Source organism: Zonotrichia albicollis, chromosome 4 (genome assembly GCF_047830755.1).
Source record: "Zonotrichia albicollis isolate bZonAlb1 chromosome 4, bZonAlb1.hap1, whole genome shotgun sequence".
NCBI classification, from domain to species: domain Eukaryota; kingdom Metazoa; phylum Chordata; class Aves; order Passeriformes; family Passerellidae; genus Zonotrichia; species Zonotrichia albicollis.
This window is the reverse complement of record NC_133822.1, coordinates 48,171,792-48,186,517: the sequence shown is the minus strand read 5'-3', so window position 1 is coordinate 48,186,517 and position 14,726 is coordinate 48,171,792. Positions and strand designations below refer to the sequence as shown.

General features: G+C 38.4%; 1 protein-coding gene across 1 annotated transcript in view; it reads left to right on the top strand.

Moving 5' to 3' along the window:
- Positions 1-14,515, top strand: part of TRHDE (thyrotropin releasing hormone degrading enzyme) — a 206,621-nt gene extending 192,106 nt beyond the window's left edge. Inside the window, exons 16-19 of the mRNA XM_074539725.1 lie at positions 326-493; positions 1,018-1,158; positions 7,469-7,550; positions 9,413-14,515. Of these exons, the coding sequence (XP_074395826.1) occupies positions 326-493; positions 1,018-1,158; positions 7,469-7,550; positions 9,413-9,556 (535 nt within the window). The 3' untranslated portion in view covers positions 9,557-14,515. The remainder of the gene's footprint in view (positions 1-325; positions 494-1,017; positions 1,159-7,468; positions 7,551-9,412) is intronic.
- The last annotated feature ends 211 nt before the right edge of the window (positions 14,516-14,726 follow it).

Below are 14,726 nucleotides of genomic sequence, written 5' to 3'. Positions count from 1 at the left end.
CAGCAGCAGTGATAATCTCCGTACTGATTTGGAGAACTTATGTTACCTGTAGGTTATGTGGCACATTATAAGTTGATGAACTCCATGACCATATTTTATAGTCTTCTGACAATGTGATGGTGTTATGAAGAAAATGCTACCCTTTAGAAAGCCCATTAGGATGGCCTGGAAAATGTTGGCAGTAGTAAAGAGAAGCAAATGTAATTTTCTAAAAAGCCCATTACTATTGGACAATAAATTTGAAATCTCTGAAATGGTCCTCCTTTGTATCCAATATCAGGAGGCTGCTTGTTTACCAAAATGCTAATACTGATTTCTCTTGTAGAATCCCTCTCAATGTGAGAGACATTGTCTACTGTACAGGAGTTTCACTGATGGATGAAGATGTATGGGAGTTCATTTGGATGAAATTTCATTCTACCACAGCAGTGTCTGAGAAGAAAATACTGTTAGAAGCCTTAACTTGCAGTGATGACAGAAACTTGCTTAACAGGTAAAAAATATTCAATATTTGGATCTGTTTCTAATAATCACTTCAACAGTTATGGATCATCACTTGAGCTTTCATCTAAAGGACAGAAATTTGCTTTTCAAGTACCAGCTTACTATCTGTTTAAACCATCTTACGCTTTTGCATTAATGCATATGAAAACTGACACATATTATATTTCAGTTCCAGATTTTCCTTTCTTCATTGGAAATGTTTTAAATCCTGCAATAATTGTTGGTATTTTTTTGTTACCGTGTCCTTTATTTACCATGTCTTGACCAATCTGATCTTACAGATCAGTAAAAATGCACGTGTAAAGTTGCACTCAGCTTTTCCTGAAATCTTTTTACATCAAGATTTTTCTGATTCCTAAATGTATCCAGTCTTTGGAATCATAGAAATAATCCACTGAACTCATTTGGAGACTTAAACAATTCAGCAGAGATCTTCTTTTTCCAAAAGTTTTCTGATGGACTGATGTTGGACAATGTGTTTGTGAAACTAAATGTTCTTGTTTCTCCCACTAGACTTTTGAATTTGTCTCTCAACTCCGAAGTTGTCCTGGATCAGGATGCAATTGATGTGATAATCCATGTAGCTCGAAATCCACATGGAAGGGATCTTGCTTGGAAGTTTTTCAGAGAGAAATGGAAAATACTGAATGCTAGGTATAGATAAAAATTCTTAATTTATTTTTATTTTCTTATCTTTATATAATATGTGTAAGTATTGTATAGGTGTGTATTTCTGTAAGTTCCTTCTGTAGTTCATTCTCTTTTAATACATAGAGATTAGAATAGAGATGTCTCTAAATATGAAATAGCTACATATGAGTCATAAATGCATTTATTCATGGATTATCACACACATGCATAGAGAAATTTGTCTCTTGGCAATCATCTGTATATATATTAGTGTATTGTGTCTGTGGTTATGATAATGAATTTTATCTATATGTCAGGTGCTGCAGTCCTATTTCTATACAGAGAAAAAACAGCAGTTCCCAAAGAAATTTTTCTGATTTAAAGTCGGATAGAAAAAATACTCTTTTCAAAAATATTATTTCAGTTGTGGAAAAAATTCACATTTTGAAACATTTCCATTTTCAAAAGGATGTTAATATAGTGTCATCCCCTTTCTTTCCACTCTATGTTTTAGGTGAGTTTCATGTAATAAAGGAGAAACATTTTGAATTAAAAATAGATGAACAGAAAGGAGACAAGATTGCTCCATACACCTGCTTCTCTTTCTCTTTGAATAAGTGCTACATGCGCCTACTCTGAAGCCCGGTCAACATTTTAAAATCCTTTTTGATGAAGATTTTGATATTAATTCAATGAATCACAAAATTCTGTAGTTCTGTAAGGACAGCCTGAGGGCCTGAAAGATTGCACAGCAGCTCATCTGATACTGACAGATTAAAAAGGACCACAGCTTGGCTGAGATTCAGATTCTGAAAGGCAGGTGTCCAAGATTTTAAGGCATCCCATGCCAGGTCACACCTTTGGTGTTGGCAGGAAAGGCATTGCAGATCTGTTCCATTCTGGACTTGTGAGGAGCCAACTATTGTACCACAGAATATTTGAAATGGTATATTAAAAGTGGTGTATTTAAGCAACTAAATCCCAGTGCCTGATGAATACAGGTGCAAACTTCCTACAGGTTTTACAGCATCAAAGTAAGTGTCAAAGAAACTCAGACACTGAGTTTAATTTTCTTAAAAATTCAGAAAATTGTTCATGCCGTTTTGGATAATGCTTAGTAGTATAGTGAGATTTTAGAAGTTCATCTAGGAAAATAGGTTTGAGCTGGAATTGGTTTTGGAAATTCATATTGCAGAAGCATACTTCTTGAAAGCCATTTCCAAAAAAGCTCTAAGAGTGCTGAAGAGTTTAAAAATTAAGAATTCTCTGCTTTTGGTGTGATTATTCCAGGAACTGGACTTTTACACAAGCCAGTTTAGATATCAAATAATTTTTCAGGTATACCTCCAGGGATTTATCCAGAGTTTAGGCATAAAGCCATCACAATTTGTATTGCTACAAACACATATGCTGTAGTTATGTCCTGCTTAGTAAGTATATTTATCTGACAACCTGGCTAACACCTGTGATTTTAGATATGGACAATGTTAAGCAGTGTACACAAATAGAAAATATTTAACAAACTGCCACATGCCAAATCTTTTGGGTTATAATTTAAAAAAGCTTAACTTCACCTAGAATTTGAATTGTATTTATTTTGCTTGTTTGGGATGCATCATTGTGTAATCTGGATTCATAACAATCAGTAAGGCCTAATAAAAGACCTGTTACTGTCCTTTTTTAAATGAAAATAACAGAGAGTTTGTCTTGTTGCTCGACACTCTCTTTGTGTTACCTTCATTCAGTTTGATCTCCAAACACAAGTCAGAGCCATCAAAAAGATTGTAGCCGTGGCTTTTTCTAAACATAACATCCACTTGAGTTTCTTTTGATGACCAAAAGATTCAGTGCAGTGAAATGAAACAGTTAATGCAAGCTGTACATACATGTTATATATTAAAAGTAATGTTTGTAATCATAGATTAGAACATTTTAGATGAGACTTTGAGAGAGTAGAGTCTAGTTAATACCTTTCCCCTTAGCTGTTCAGTGAAACAGTGGCACGATAGCATGCAAGGTCATGGCAGTCCCAGGAACACCCACACCCTGGGTGGGCAGAGAAGTGATTTGAGAGCAGCCCTGAAGAGAAGGACTTGGGGGTGATGTTGAGGAAAAATCTCAGCATGACCTGGCCATGTCCATTCACAGCCCAGAAAGCCAACCCTGGGCTGCACCCAAAGCAGGGCAAGGCAGGGGATTCTGCCCCTCTACTCTGCTCTGATGAGACCCCACCTGGAGAGCTGTGTACTGTTCAAGTGTCCCCAGAGTATGAAGGACATGGAGCTGTTGCAGCAAGTTCAGAGGAAGGCCACAAAGTTGGTAAGAGGACTGGAGCACCTCTCCTACAAAGACAGGCTGAGGAACTTGGAGTTGTTCAGTCCAGAGAAGAGAAGGCTGTCTGGAGACCTAATAGCAACTTTCCAGTATTTGTAGGGAGCCCACCATGGAGCCAGAGGAGGAGTCTTCATCAGGAACTGGGATGGGTATGGGTACAAATCGAAGAAGTAAGTTAGATATTAGGGAGAAATTTTTGCAGTGAGGGTGATGAGACACTGGAACTGGTTGTCCAGGGAGGTTGGACAACCATCCCTTGGCAAGGTTCAAAGCCAGATTGGATAAGGCCTTGAGGAGCCTGGTCTAGCAGGAGGTGTCCCTGCACATGGAAGGGTGGGGGTTGGAACTGGATGATCTTTAAGGTTCATTCTAATCCCTTAATGTTCTGTGATTCTGTGATTAGGTTTCTGACATGAGCTCACCACAGCTCATGTGCATTTTAAAAATACAAGCTTTATTGTGGAATTATGGTTCAAGAAGAACATGCACTTCTTGGAGCAAGTGCCAAGGACAGTCACAAAGGTGATATGATGCCTGATGTATCTGACCTATGAAGAGAGAGAGAGAGTTGGGAATGTACAGACTGAGGAAGAAAAGGCTCTGGGGAGACCTTATAGCACCTTCCAATACCTAAAGGGTCCTTACAGGAAAGCTGAAGAGGGATTTTTACAAGGGCATGTAAAAGGCAAGGGGAAAAAGCTACAAACTGAAGGAGGGCAGGTTTAAATCAGATAGCAGGAAGAATTCTTTTACTGTGAGAGTGGTGAGGTCTTGTTCGATAGGACTTTGGGCAACCTGGTCTAGTGAAAGTTGTCCCTGCCCATAGCAAGGGGATTGGAGCTGGATTTTATTTCCAACCCCAACCATTCTAGGATTCTATGATTCAAGAAGACTTTGTCCCAAGGCATACGTTTTCTATTATTATAATTTATTATTTAATTTTATTCACATTTAAAGTATTTTGTATAAAACATTAATTTAATAAGGTGATATCTCAGTGGTATTTTCCATTTAATTTAGTGTAAAAAGTGTTGATGTTTCAGATAGTAAAGTGAAATAGCTGAGGGGGATTAAATTACAACTCTATTTCCTCTTTTAAACATAGCATGTCAGGGAGTTAGAATTGCCACAAAATATTTTTAATCCTTCATATTTTCCAGTATGCTTGTATTCATATTTTCCAGAGCATATTGATGATGTATAACGTCTTCAAAGTCACTCTTATAATTTACACAGGTGACCTAAAAATTGAGGTGCCTAAACAAGTCTTTAGTAAGAAATCTGTGGGACTAATCTGTGCTACAGCTCTGAAAAAGAGAATTGAAAATACTATGCTTGACTTCATGTTACCTGAGCATGCACTACCTTGTCTCCTAAAGCATTTTCATCCTGTGAGCACGTGTCAGTGTGTGAAAATTTAATACATCAGATGCCTATAAGAATTCCTTCATTCTCAAGTGCTGAATCATTTGTCAGCATTTGGGAACTTGACAGTATTTGGGAAGGCATTTATATCTGTCCAAAGTAAATGGACTATGCTGCCTCTAGAGATTGCACAAGTGCAAAGCCTGTACAAACGTGGGGCACTGGAGGGTTTACATCCACAGAAGGAAAGGTGCACTGGAGAGTCTGTGTCTGCAGAATGTTTCCCTGAAGTTCAGGCATGTGAGGCCCTGAATCTCTTGTGCTGTTGTCTATCCTGTGAAGGATGAGAAGACTGACACTTGTAAGACCAAACACTTTTCCTATTTATTCGTATGTTTCACACCTGCAAAATACTGTTTTGGAATGTGACTTTTCTAGCTTTTTCATCAGCAGAGCTTCTGTAGAAATTGCTGTAAATGGCTGACTTCTTACCAAGTATACATAATGGGCAGTAATCGGCACAGGTGTGCATGAAGGTATCATTTTTAGTGGAAGGAATTCTGTTACTTCTTGTTTGCACTGTGGTGGCTACAGTAGACTGTAAGAAAAATAAAATTCCTGCAGCTGTTTTTATGAAGTTGCTTGTCTAAAGTGGATTGGTAACCTTGTCAAAATACCCCATCAAGAGGAGCTTCTCATTTTCCAAATAGTCAGTTATGTCTGAGACTGTAATAATAAAGGGCTTTGTTATAAAGCCTAAATGTACTTAAAGTACCATGAAATCCTTACTTCCCATAGTTTGCCTCTGGATGTCTGTATATGCCAGTGTGACTGAAATTTTGGGAAAAGATATGTACTTGCTGAAATAGCCATTATTAATTCATTTATTAGTGGTCAAGGAGTAGGATTTTTGATACCTCTAACAGTGTTTCTCCTCACAAGAGCTCAAGATAGCAAGCAATATAGTGTAAGCATTCCCTAAAACAGAATCTTCTCAGAGAGATCCCTCTTGATCTTTCTGTACCTATTGCTTTGATTTTCCTTCTCTTTCTTTCTCCCCCTTGAAAGAACTGTGGCTTAGAGTACCTAAGCATTTGAGGGTAATCAATTTTGGATTAACAGAAGCAGAACAGAAAGCTGTGACTGTGCTGGTTCGTTTCACTTTGAATTTTGAACTCTTTCTATAAATCAGTCTGTAAAAGTAGACGATGAATTGAATTGTTCCCCCAGATGAACATAATTTCAGTAAAGTCTATTGGTAATACTTGCACATGTCTGACAGGAGATCTGGATTCCCTATCTTAAAAGCAGTCATGTTTAGATTAGCTAGATACTGCTTTGGACATACATGCAGATAAAGATAAGGGTAACTATTTGTCAAGTGCCTCTTACTATGCTGAATGATATCTAACTTGACTTACTTCTGGTTTCCAGTGGAATTATACCCCAAGCCCCAAAACAACAAACTCCACAAACTAAACTATTTCCAACATAAAATGTAAAATTTAAGGAGTGATCACTAGGTCAGTGGCGCTATAATGCTTCATTTGGAGGATTGAAAAACTTGTGGAAAAACAAGTGAAAAGGAGGATTTTAACAGCCAGTTTCAAAGCAACTGTCTGCCAAATGTCATTCCTGATTGCTTCTGCATATCCTTTAAATATTCCTTGCCCAGGCTTTCAAATTTTCATTCCAGGCTGGTTCTTTGAAATGCTGCGTTGTGGCCCAGGGGATTATTTTAGTAGTATTATTCCTATCAGCATTATTTATTTTAATTATCAGGTAGTGGAACAAGAAAATTTGATGCAGTTCAGTTTTTGAGAGGCTATTTGTAATGTAGATGAGATGGATGAATACAAAATACACAGAAGGCTGCAGCACATCAAAAAGTCTGATTTAATGGTACAGCTTGAAGGGTTCCTCAGAATAATTCTCCATAGTTGCTGCTCTGCTCCTTCATTGGCACCTGTATTTTGAGCTTTATTTCACAGAATCACAGAATAAGCTGAGTTGGAAGGGATCCACAAGGATCATCAAGTCCAACCCCTGGTCCTGCACAGGGCCATTCCCAATGTGTGCCCAAGAGCATTGTCAAAGCACTGCTTCAGCTCAGACAGGTTTGGTGCTCTGAGCACTTCCCTGGGGAGCCTGTTCTGATGCCCAGCCACACTCTGGGTGAAGAACTTTTTCCTGATATCCCACCTAAACCTCCCCTGACACAACTTCAGGCCATTCCTTCAGGTCCTGTCACTGGACACCACAGAGAAGAGATCAGTGCCTGTCAACTCCTCTTCCCCTCATAAGGAAGTTGTAGACTGCCATGAACTCCTCCCTCTGTTCCATTTAGTGGGAGGTGGTTTAGTCTTCTCCTCCTCTGGAGCACTCATCTGTGCCTGTAGTTATAGCCATTCTGCTTAATAGCATCTGACTTAATAATTACAAACATGTCATCCTAGAAGAAGGTGTCAGTTTAGGTTTTCAGTCTGAAATACCAGTACCCTGTTCCAGTGCAATTCTCTTGATCCCCCAAAATCAGTCCTATGCCTTCTCTCTTGATTGCAGAAGATTACTTCCTAGTTTTCAGTTGGCCTGGCTCTTGCAGTAACTCTCTGTGCACTTCTTTTTGCCCTTGCAGGTATGGAGAAGCATTATTTATGAATTCAAAGCTTGTCAGTGGGGTCACGGAATTCCTCAATACTGAAGGAGAACTAAGAGAGGTAATTTTTAAACTACTTCTGTCATGTGAGGCTGTGTTCATTGCAAGCAGGAAGCAGGGCAGGAACAATAATACAGTTGTCCAGAAACTCTGTTCTCTCTGCTGCAGTTGAAGGCTCAATTGCCTGTGCAGCACCAACCTGTTGGGTGGCACAAGGATGAGGAGCAGATCACAAAAGCACAAGTGTGTAGAGTTGGTGTCACAGGAGGGGTACTGTGCAGGCAGTTTTTTGCGCTCAGCTGGATATGAAGGTTTGTCTTTTTCTCTTCACTATTGGTTGAGAAACTGAAGATGAGATGTTTCTATCTTCATTAGCTTATGCTGCAGAGGGCAGTCCTCGAGAACATCAGTGTTGAAAGTGGAAGCTGCCCATGTGTTCTCTGTTTTTCTCAGAGTATTTTCCATGTGAGAAAATCTGCTAACAGAATATGTTGGCCAAATGACACCACAATAATTTGTACTTCTTATTTAGATGGGAAAGATTTCTCATTTTAACTTAACACTGGTTCTGAATGACGTAGTTGTACAGTTGTGCTGCACCCTGTTTAGCACCTACTCAATGCTGCTCCAAATGGATACAGTGATTCTTAAGCAGCACAACCACTATTATGTGAACTCTGATTGTGCTCTGATGTTTTGCATCCAACCATTTGTCTGCACTCAAGTCTAGTGGCCTCAGTAGCTTAGGGAGTGGCCACAGGTGGTTTCCTCCCTTCAGGTGGGAATGACACTGTTTGTCAGATTTGAGTCACTGCCCTGCTCAAGGAAGTGTTCTGTACTCTTAGTTTCCACCTTCATGACAGGATTGGTAAGCTGCCTGGTTATATTTCCTTAAAAGAAACTGGTATTGTAAGCATTTTGGTATAAAAAGTACAGAGATCAAGTAAAGTCTGATTTTGATAGTTTCCAGGTCCTTTTTATGCTTTTAACAGTGATGGGAATGAGACAGTTGCAGAATCAACCTTTTCAGTTTTGAGCCGAGGCGCAGAGATGTTGCTTGAAGTCAGAGTTTAGGAACCAAAATGCATTTGGTGTCACCAGGAGAAAAAAATAAACTAGTTATTTGTAAGTGTTGCTAAAACCATCTAATTTTGTATGAGTCAACATAACCTGCAAACTATTGTGCAGATCAGCCTTTCAATTTTCACTTGAAAAGAACAACAATAATTGAAAACCTGCCAGCACCATTGGTTATAATAATCCAAGTGCCAGTGCTGTACTTCGAGTATACACAACAAGAGCCTTTTCAGTCTGCAGAAAAAAAGGTCAAAGTTTTCATATAAGGGAAGGAGTATGTTTCAGGCATTCAAAGATTCATTCAAATGCATGCCTACTTGCTATTTTGCCATTCTCTTCTCACTGTAACCATCCCTTCCTTTTTTCAGCAACTGACCTGTATTATATAACCAAAAGGGATCTGCATATCAAAATAAAATTAATGTGTTTTGAAGCTTTATAAAACCAGAGGGCATCAGTACTGCCTTCTACTGATATTTGCGTATAAACCTTAATTAGAAGCAATTCCAGTGTTCCCAGTTTGGTTTCTTAGGTACAAATAAAAGTTTAGAGCAGCCATCTACGCAGTGCAGCAGTTGAGCTGCAAGAGGGAAGGAGGTAATTATATTAATGTGATCCAGCACTGACATATCAATATCTTCCAGTGCAATGTGAAGCAATTGCATCACATCTAATTGACAGTTTGCTGTCTTAATATATTTCCTATTAAATCTTTCTACCAGATACTGCATTTGCTTCTACATTGATTGTGGAAGTTTGTCCTAAATGGCTGACTTATTTGTATGCACTGGAAATTCTTGCTTTCTTTAGTTGCTGCAAATTTAACCTGTTAACTTGTATTTCCAGCTAAAGAACTTTATAAAGAGTTACGAAGGGGGAGCTGCTGTCTCTTTCTCTCGTGCTGTCGAAACAGTGGAAGCCAATGTGCGGTGGCAAAGGCTTTATAAGGAAGAACTGTTCCAGTGGCTAAGAAAATCCTTGACACAATAATCTGTCTTTTTAGCCAATCATTTAACATGACTCACTGCAAGAGGAAGAGGAGACATTTTTAAAGTGTTCAACATGAAAATCATGAAGACAAGATCAGAATCCAGGGATAAGGTTTTTTGGTTTATTGTTTTTTTCATTGTGGATTTTTCTTTTTACACTGAAATCTTGTTAAATTGTCAAGAAGATTTTCAGAAGAGAAGATCATGAATGCTTGTGAAACCCAGTCCTCAATGTACACAACCAAACATGATATTAAGTGGTGCATGTAAATGTTGGGAAAAAACCAAACAAAAATCCTTCAAAGACTATTTTGTGCATGCTTGTACTGTCTCTGCCTGTATTTTAGCATGCTTATGTATAACAGCCACATTTTGTATGTGAATTCTGGTTACATCAAAGTTGGGCATTATACAAAGCACAAAGACTCTACGACAATCACTGTTTCAATGGACAAAAGGAAAGCCAGGAATAAGAAATGCAAAAGGCTTCCAGCTTGGGGCAGTATGAGATGTACAATCAACTTTCCCACTTGCTGCCAGTTTGTCTACCACGCAGAATGTCTCTTAATGATTGCAAAGATGCCAGTTCATTTTTCAAGTTACCAGCTGTATCTGCAGTCTCCATATTCCTTTATTTAAATAAGCATAGAAGAATAGTGAGGGAGGAGAAATAGAAAAGGGCCAGGAGCAGGGTTAGAGAGAGAAAATGAGAAGGACATCATCATTACATTATAATAATTTACATTTGTTCATTGCTGATCAATGAAACAGTGTAGTTTCAACTGTGAACGCCTGCTGGGGCAGGAGCTTTGCAGTGATATCACAGAATCCATGAACCACCTCTTCTCAGCTACTTTACAAGGCACTGAAACTCACAATGGGTCACCCAGGTCACCCAGCCTGTGCAGTAGTAAGTTTTTTAGCTCATAGTGCACAAGTGTTATAAATAAACATAAGATTCAAATGAAAATTAGGAAAAAGGGAGATATCTTGCATGCAAAGACTTAAAATTACGTAAGAGGGCTGTGTTTCATGTGGTAGACCAGTCTCTGTAGTGATTTATTATGATAGACAGATCAGATTCTCTATATGGGCAATATTTCTGCAAATATAGAATGTACTATTTATGCCATCATTGAAAAGTGAAATATGGAGAAAGTGAGGGGGGTGTACATGTGTTTATTTGTACTGACTAATACTAAGAACATGGTTTTCTTTCTGTTCCCTTGTACTTCACGTAGACTATTGTTCACGAATGACATTTTTCTTAATCAAGCTTGTTTCTTCTGAATCCTTAATCTGAAAGATCAGTGACCCAGTAGAATTGTACAATGACTATCTGCACTTTGAAGCTAAATGCTGAGCATAAAACTGGTGGGGGCCAAATACTCTCCCATGTCTACACTGTGGAGGAAGAAGCCACAAGAATAGTTTTCAGGAGTCAGATTGCAGCAGCTTCAGAGGTATAATGTAGATGAGGGCAGTGCTTCTTTGTCCCGTCCCAGGCTATCCCAACCATCTGACCACATCATGGCTGTGTACATTGGGAACACGTGGCCCACCAAAGCAGAGAGCCAGCCATTCTATCTTGCTGTTGCCCTCACAAGGCATGGAAATTAACTAACATACTTTACACTTGCAGTTGCTTATCCCCAGTAAGTTGTGAATTGAAACATTAGTGTGAAAAGAACCAAATCTAACCACCTTCAGATATTTTCAGAGTTATGTGGAGACAGTATTGTTTTCTGGGCTCTCATTCCCAAGGTATTCTGCTCCTCAAAAACTAGCAGACCCATCCCAAAACAGAGCTGTTGTACCGATCTTCCACCTGTCATTGTGTGCCCTTTACTTTTGGAGGCTGTTGTTTGTGGATTGGGTGCATGAAATCTTTGTGTGGGCATTTGTTCAGCTGTTCGGTGCTGTGTAGCACATTAGCTTGACTCATGTATAAGCAAAAGAAGAGAGAATCCTGTGCTCTTGTGCTCTTAACTCTTTGCCTTACAGCAGTAAGCCCTAAACCTTTGTGCTATGTTGCAGTGCTAGTGAACCTGCTGCCCAGAGACATTATCATGTTAAAACTGAATTAAATCCTCCTCCTCCTTTGTATTTTACCTACCTCACAGGGGTGTTGTGAGGCTTGACTAATGTTAGCAAAGCACTTGAATATCTTCTTATGAAAGGCGTTTAAAAGTGAAAAGTGTTATTTTATGTGGTTGACCAAACTCGACCTTAATGCCAGTATGTAGCGTCACATTTTTAATTTCTACTGAGAAAAATCACATGGAGATTTTTTTTTAATAATAAAAAGGCAAGCCAAATACTATTTAATATAACCTCTACCCTGTAATGAAGGCCAAAATTGTGATATCCAAAGAGTGTGCGGAAAGCCAAGCCCTCAAATATGAATTGCTTGGAGGATTTCAGAGAACAGAAGCGTGTGAAATGGTCTCTACCTTTACAATTTTAGTCAGTATTGTCTTTGCTGACTTTTCTTTTCCAGAACCACAGATGGAACCACATACCTTGCAACTTGCACATAAAAGTTTCTGGTCTTCCCACTGATAACAGTATATTCCAAAGTCAAAAGTTCGTTACAGCCTGTGTGTTCTGCACAGTGCACAGAAATTCCCGCTCTTGCTCATTTGGATTGAAGTTCTTGCACATTTAGCTGGTGTTGGATGTAAATTGATATTTTAGTGGCCTTGAGCAACTGGTCTACCACAGATATCATGTCCTAAGTGTATACATTATACATACATGTTGATGTGTTGCTTATATAATGGTTGTATTCTTATAATGTTAGTATTATTGCTCTAAGGTTGAACAGGCCTTTCCATTATAATTCTATATTATTTTATTTTTTATGTTTTGTATTTTGCTGTTTCACACCGAATCAGGATTAAATTTAAATGGATTAAATCTAAAAAATCCCATAACTGTTTTCTGCAATATTCTAATATCCTGCATTTTATTACATGTCTTTAGAAACCTTTTTTTAAGAAGTTTCACACAGCTGTGTGTTAAAGAATAGTTGATTTCTTATAGAACGTTCTAATACAACCTGAGTAGAAAAATCTATTTATCATCTTGATTTTCTTTCTCTTTTATCAGTCCTTTTCTTTCCTTGTCCATGTCTAAAGATGGTCCTCATTTTTATGATTTGGATTGTGATTAGGAAGCCAAGTACTCCATACTTTTCAGCATTTTCTAATCCAGTGTTTAACTTTGTCCTTCCTAGCAAGAGGAGAATGTGCAAAATGTGAATGCTGTGTGGGCATGGACATGGGTGTCATTTTATAGAGATTTGATGAGTGTAGAATCTGTAATCAGCCTTTGTATGACTCAGGATCCTTTGTAGTTATTAATTGATATGGTTTCCTAAATCATATAGGAAGACATATGAATAGACATGATTCTATGCCAGCATAACGAAACAGCTATTATTTTTTATAAAATTGTCCACTACAAGTATCTGGCCTATTACTTTGTAGCTGGTAGAATTATTCATGTATCCACTGCTAATAGCTGTTAAAATGGTACTAGCTACTAATTGTGACAAGGGCAGAACACTGTGAAAGCATTCTTCTGAAATGACATGTCATTTCTGCTATTACTGGGAATACTTGGACATTAATTATGTTAAAAAAACTGAATGTGTTCTCAAGTGCATCTAAATTTGTGACCTTCGATTATCTTTTCAGTGAATATAGCACGAATTCTGATATTACACTGGAAACTGAAGGTGAATTTTGTGTCGTTTTTGGTCTGTTGTAGATACTCCACTGATCTTTAGGGTGCCAAAGGAAATATGCCCTGATGCAAAAGGGCGCTTCCACAGCACAGATCCTGAGGCATACAATTAAGTCTTTAGTAGTAAGTAATAAAAAATGAAAAGTGTGTGTGTGTGGTGTGTGGGTGTGTGTGTGTCTGTGTATGTGAAATCCTCCATAGAGATACTTTTCCCATAGAAATCTAATTTGGATAGACTAAAGCAAAGCTAATATTTGCAGGAGAGGGTGCCTTTATTTAGATACTTGGATAATAAGTATTGGTTGGATAATAAGTACTTGGATAATAAGTTTTGGTTTTCCACATGATCATAAGTGATAGTGAAAATAGACTTTTAGGAAAATGTGCAACTTCCTCTTAGAGGAAAATGGATGTGGGTTTGAAAACTGCTAATGTATATAATCAGCTTATACTCCCTCTTGCTATGAGTACTCACCATATCAGGCTGCCTGCCTTAAGCAGGATATGTAGCCACAGTGTCAGTATGTATATGAAGGAGTAAAAGGACCATCCAGCTGTGGAGCAGCCTGAAGAGAGAGTCTGTTTGCACAGCTATGGATGAAGCAGTCAGACCACTGCTGGCTGTATCACCTGCCACTGCTGCCAGACCTCTTGGGTTAGGAAAGCAGCTGGGAACTGCTGAAATGCAGAAGGGCTCCATCCAACTTTTTTTTTCAGCTGTATGGAACAGACAGAAGGTCCTTTGTCTGAGTATGGGTTGTGGGTGATCTTGAGAGATGAATGCCATTGCCTTGTGCTAGCAGAAAGCAAAGGTCCAGCTAATGAACCTTCACTGCTCAGGAAAAACATAAGCCCTGAGCTCTGGCCACCCCAGCCGAAAAACGCTGACCAAAATGTTTGTAAAGGTCTAGAATATTATAGTGTCCCTTCTTCTGAAGTATTTTCAAACAGTCAAATATTTAATTTTCAAGTATGAATAGGAACTCAGACACTCTGTTTCTTTATGATATTTTTGTTAATATTTGAAAGTGTAACAGGAATTTCTTGGTTTTTTTTCTAACAGGTGGACTGGAAGGATGTACTACAAATTATTTGTGGTAATAATTCCAGTTATTATAGTAACTGTACTCATACCATTAAAAACCCTAAAAACCAAAAAAAAAACCCCAAAAAACCCAAAACCCCACCAATCAGATGCCTACATAAACCAGTATGGCACCAGTGATGGTGCAGCACCCCTTTTGCGTACAGAAATGTAAAAAATTGGTCACTTTGTTTCTCATACAATTCTGCAAGGTTCTGCCAGTCTTAATACCAGCTCTGAAACTCAGTGAAACCACTCTGACTTGAGCAAGTAGTCCATGCTGACATGAGTAATTTTGTTTTCGGTGGGCAGGAAGAGAAGTAAGGATTTTTTGCCT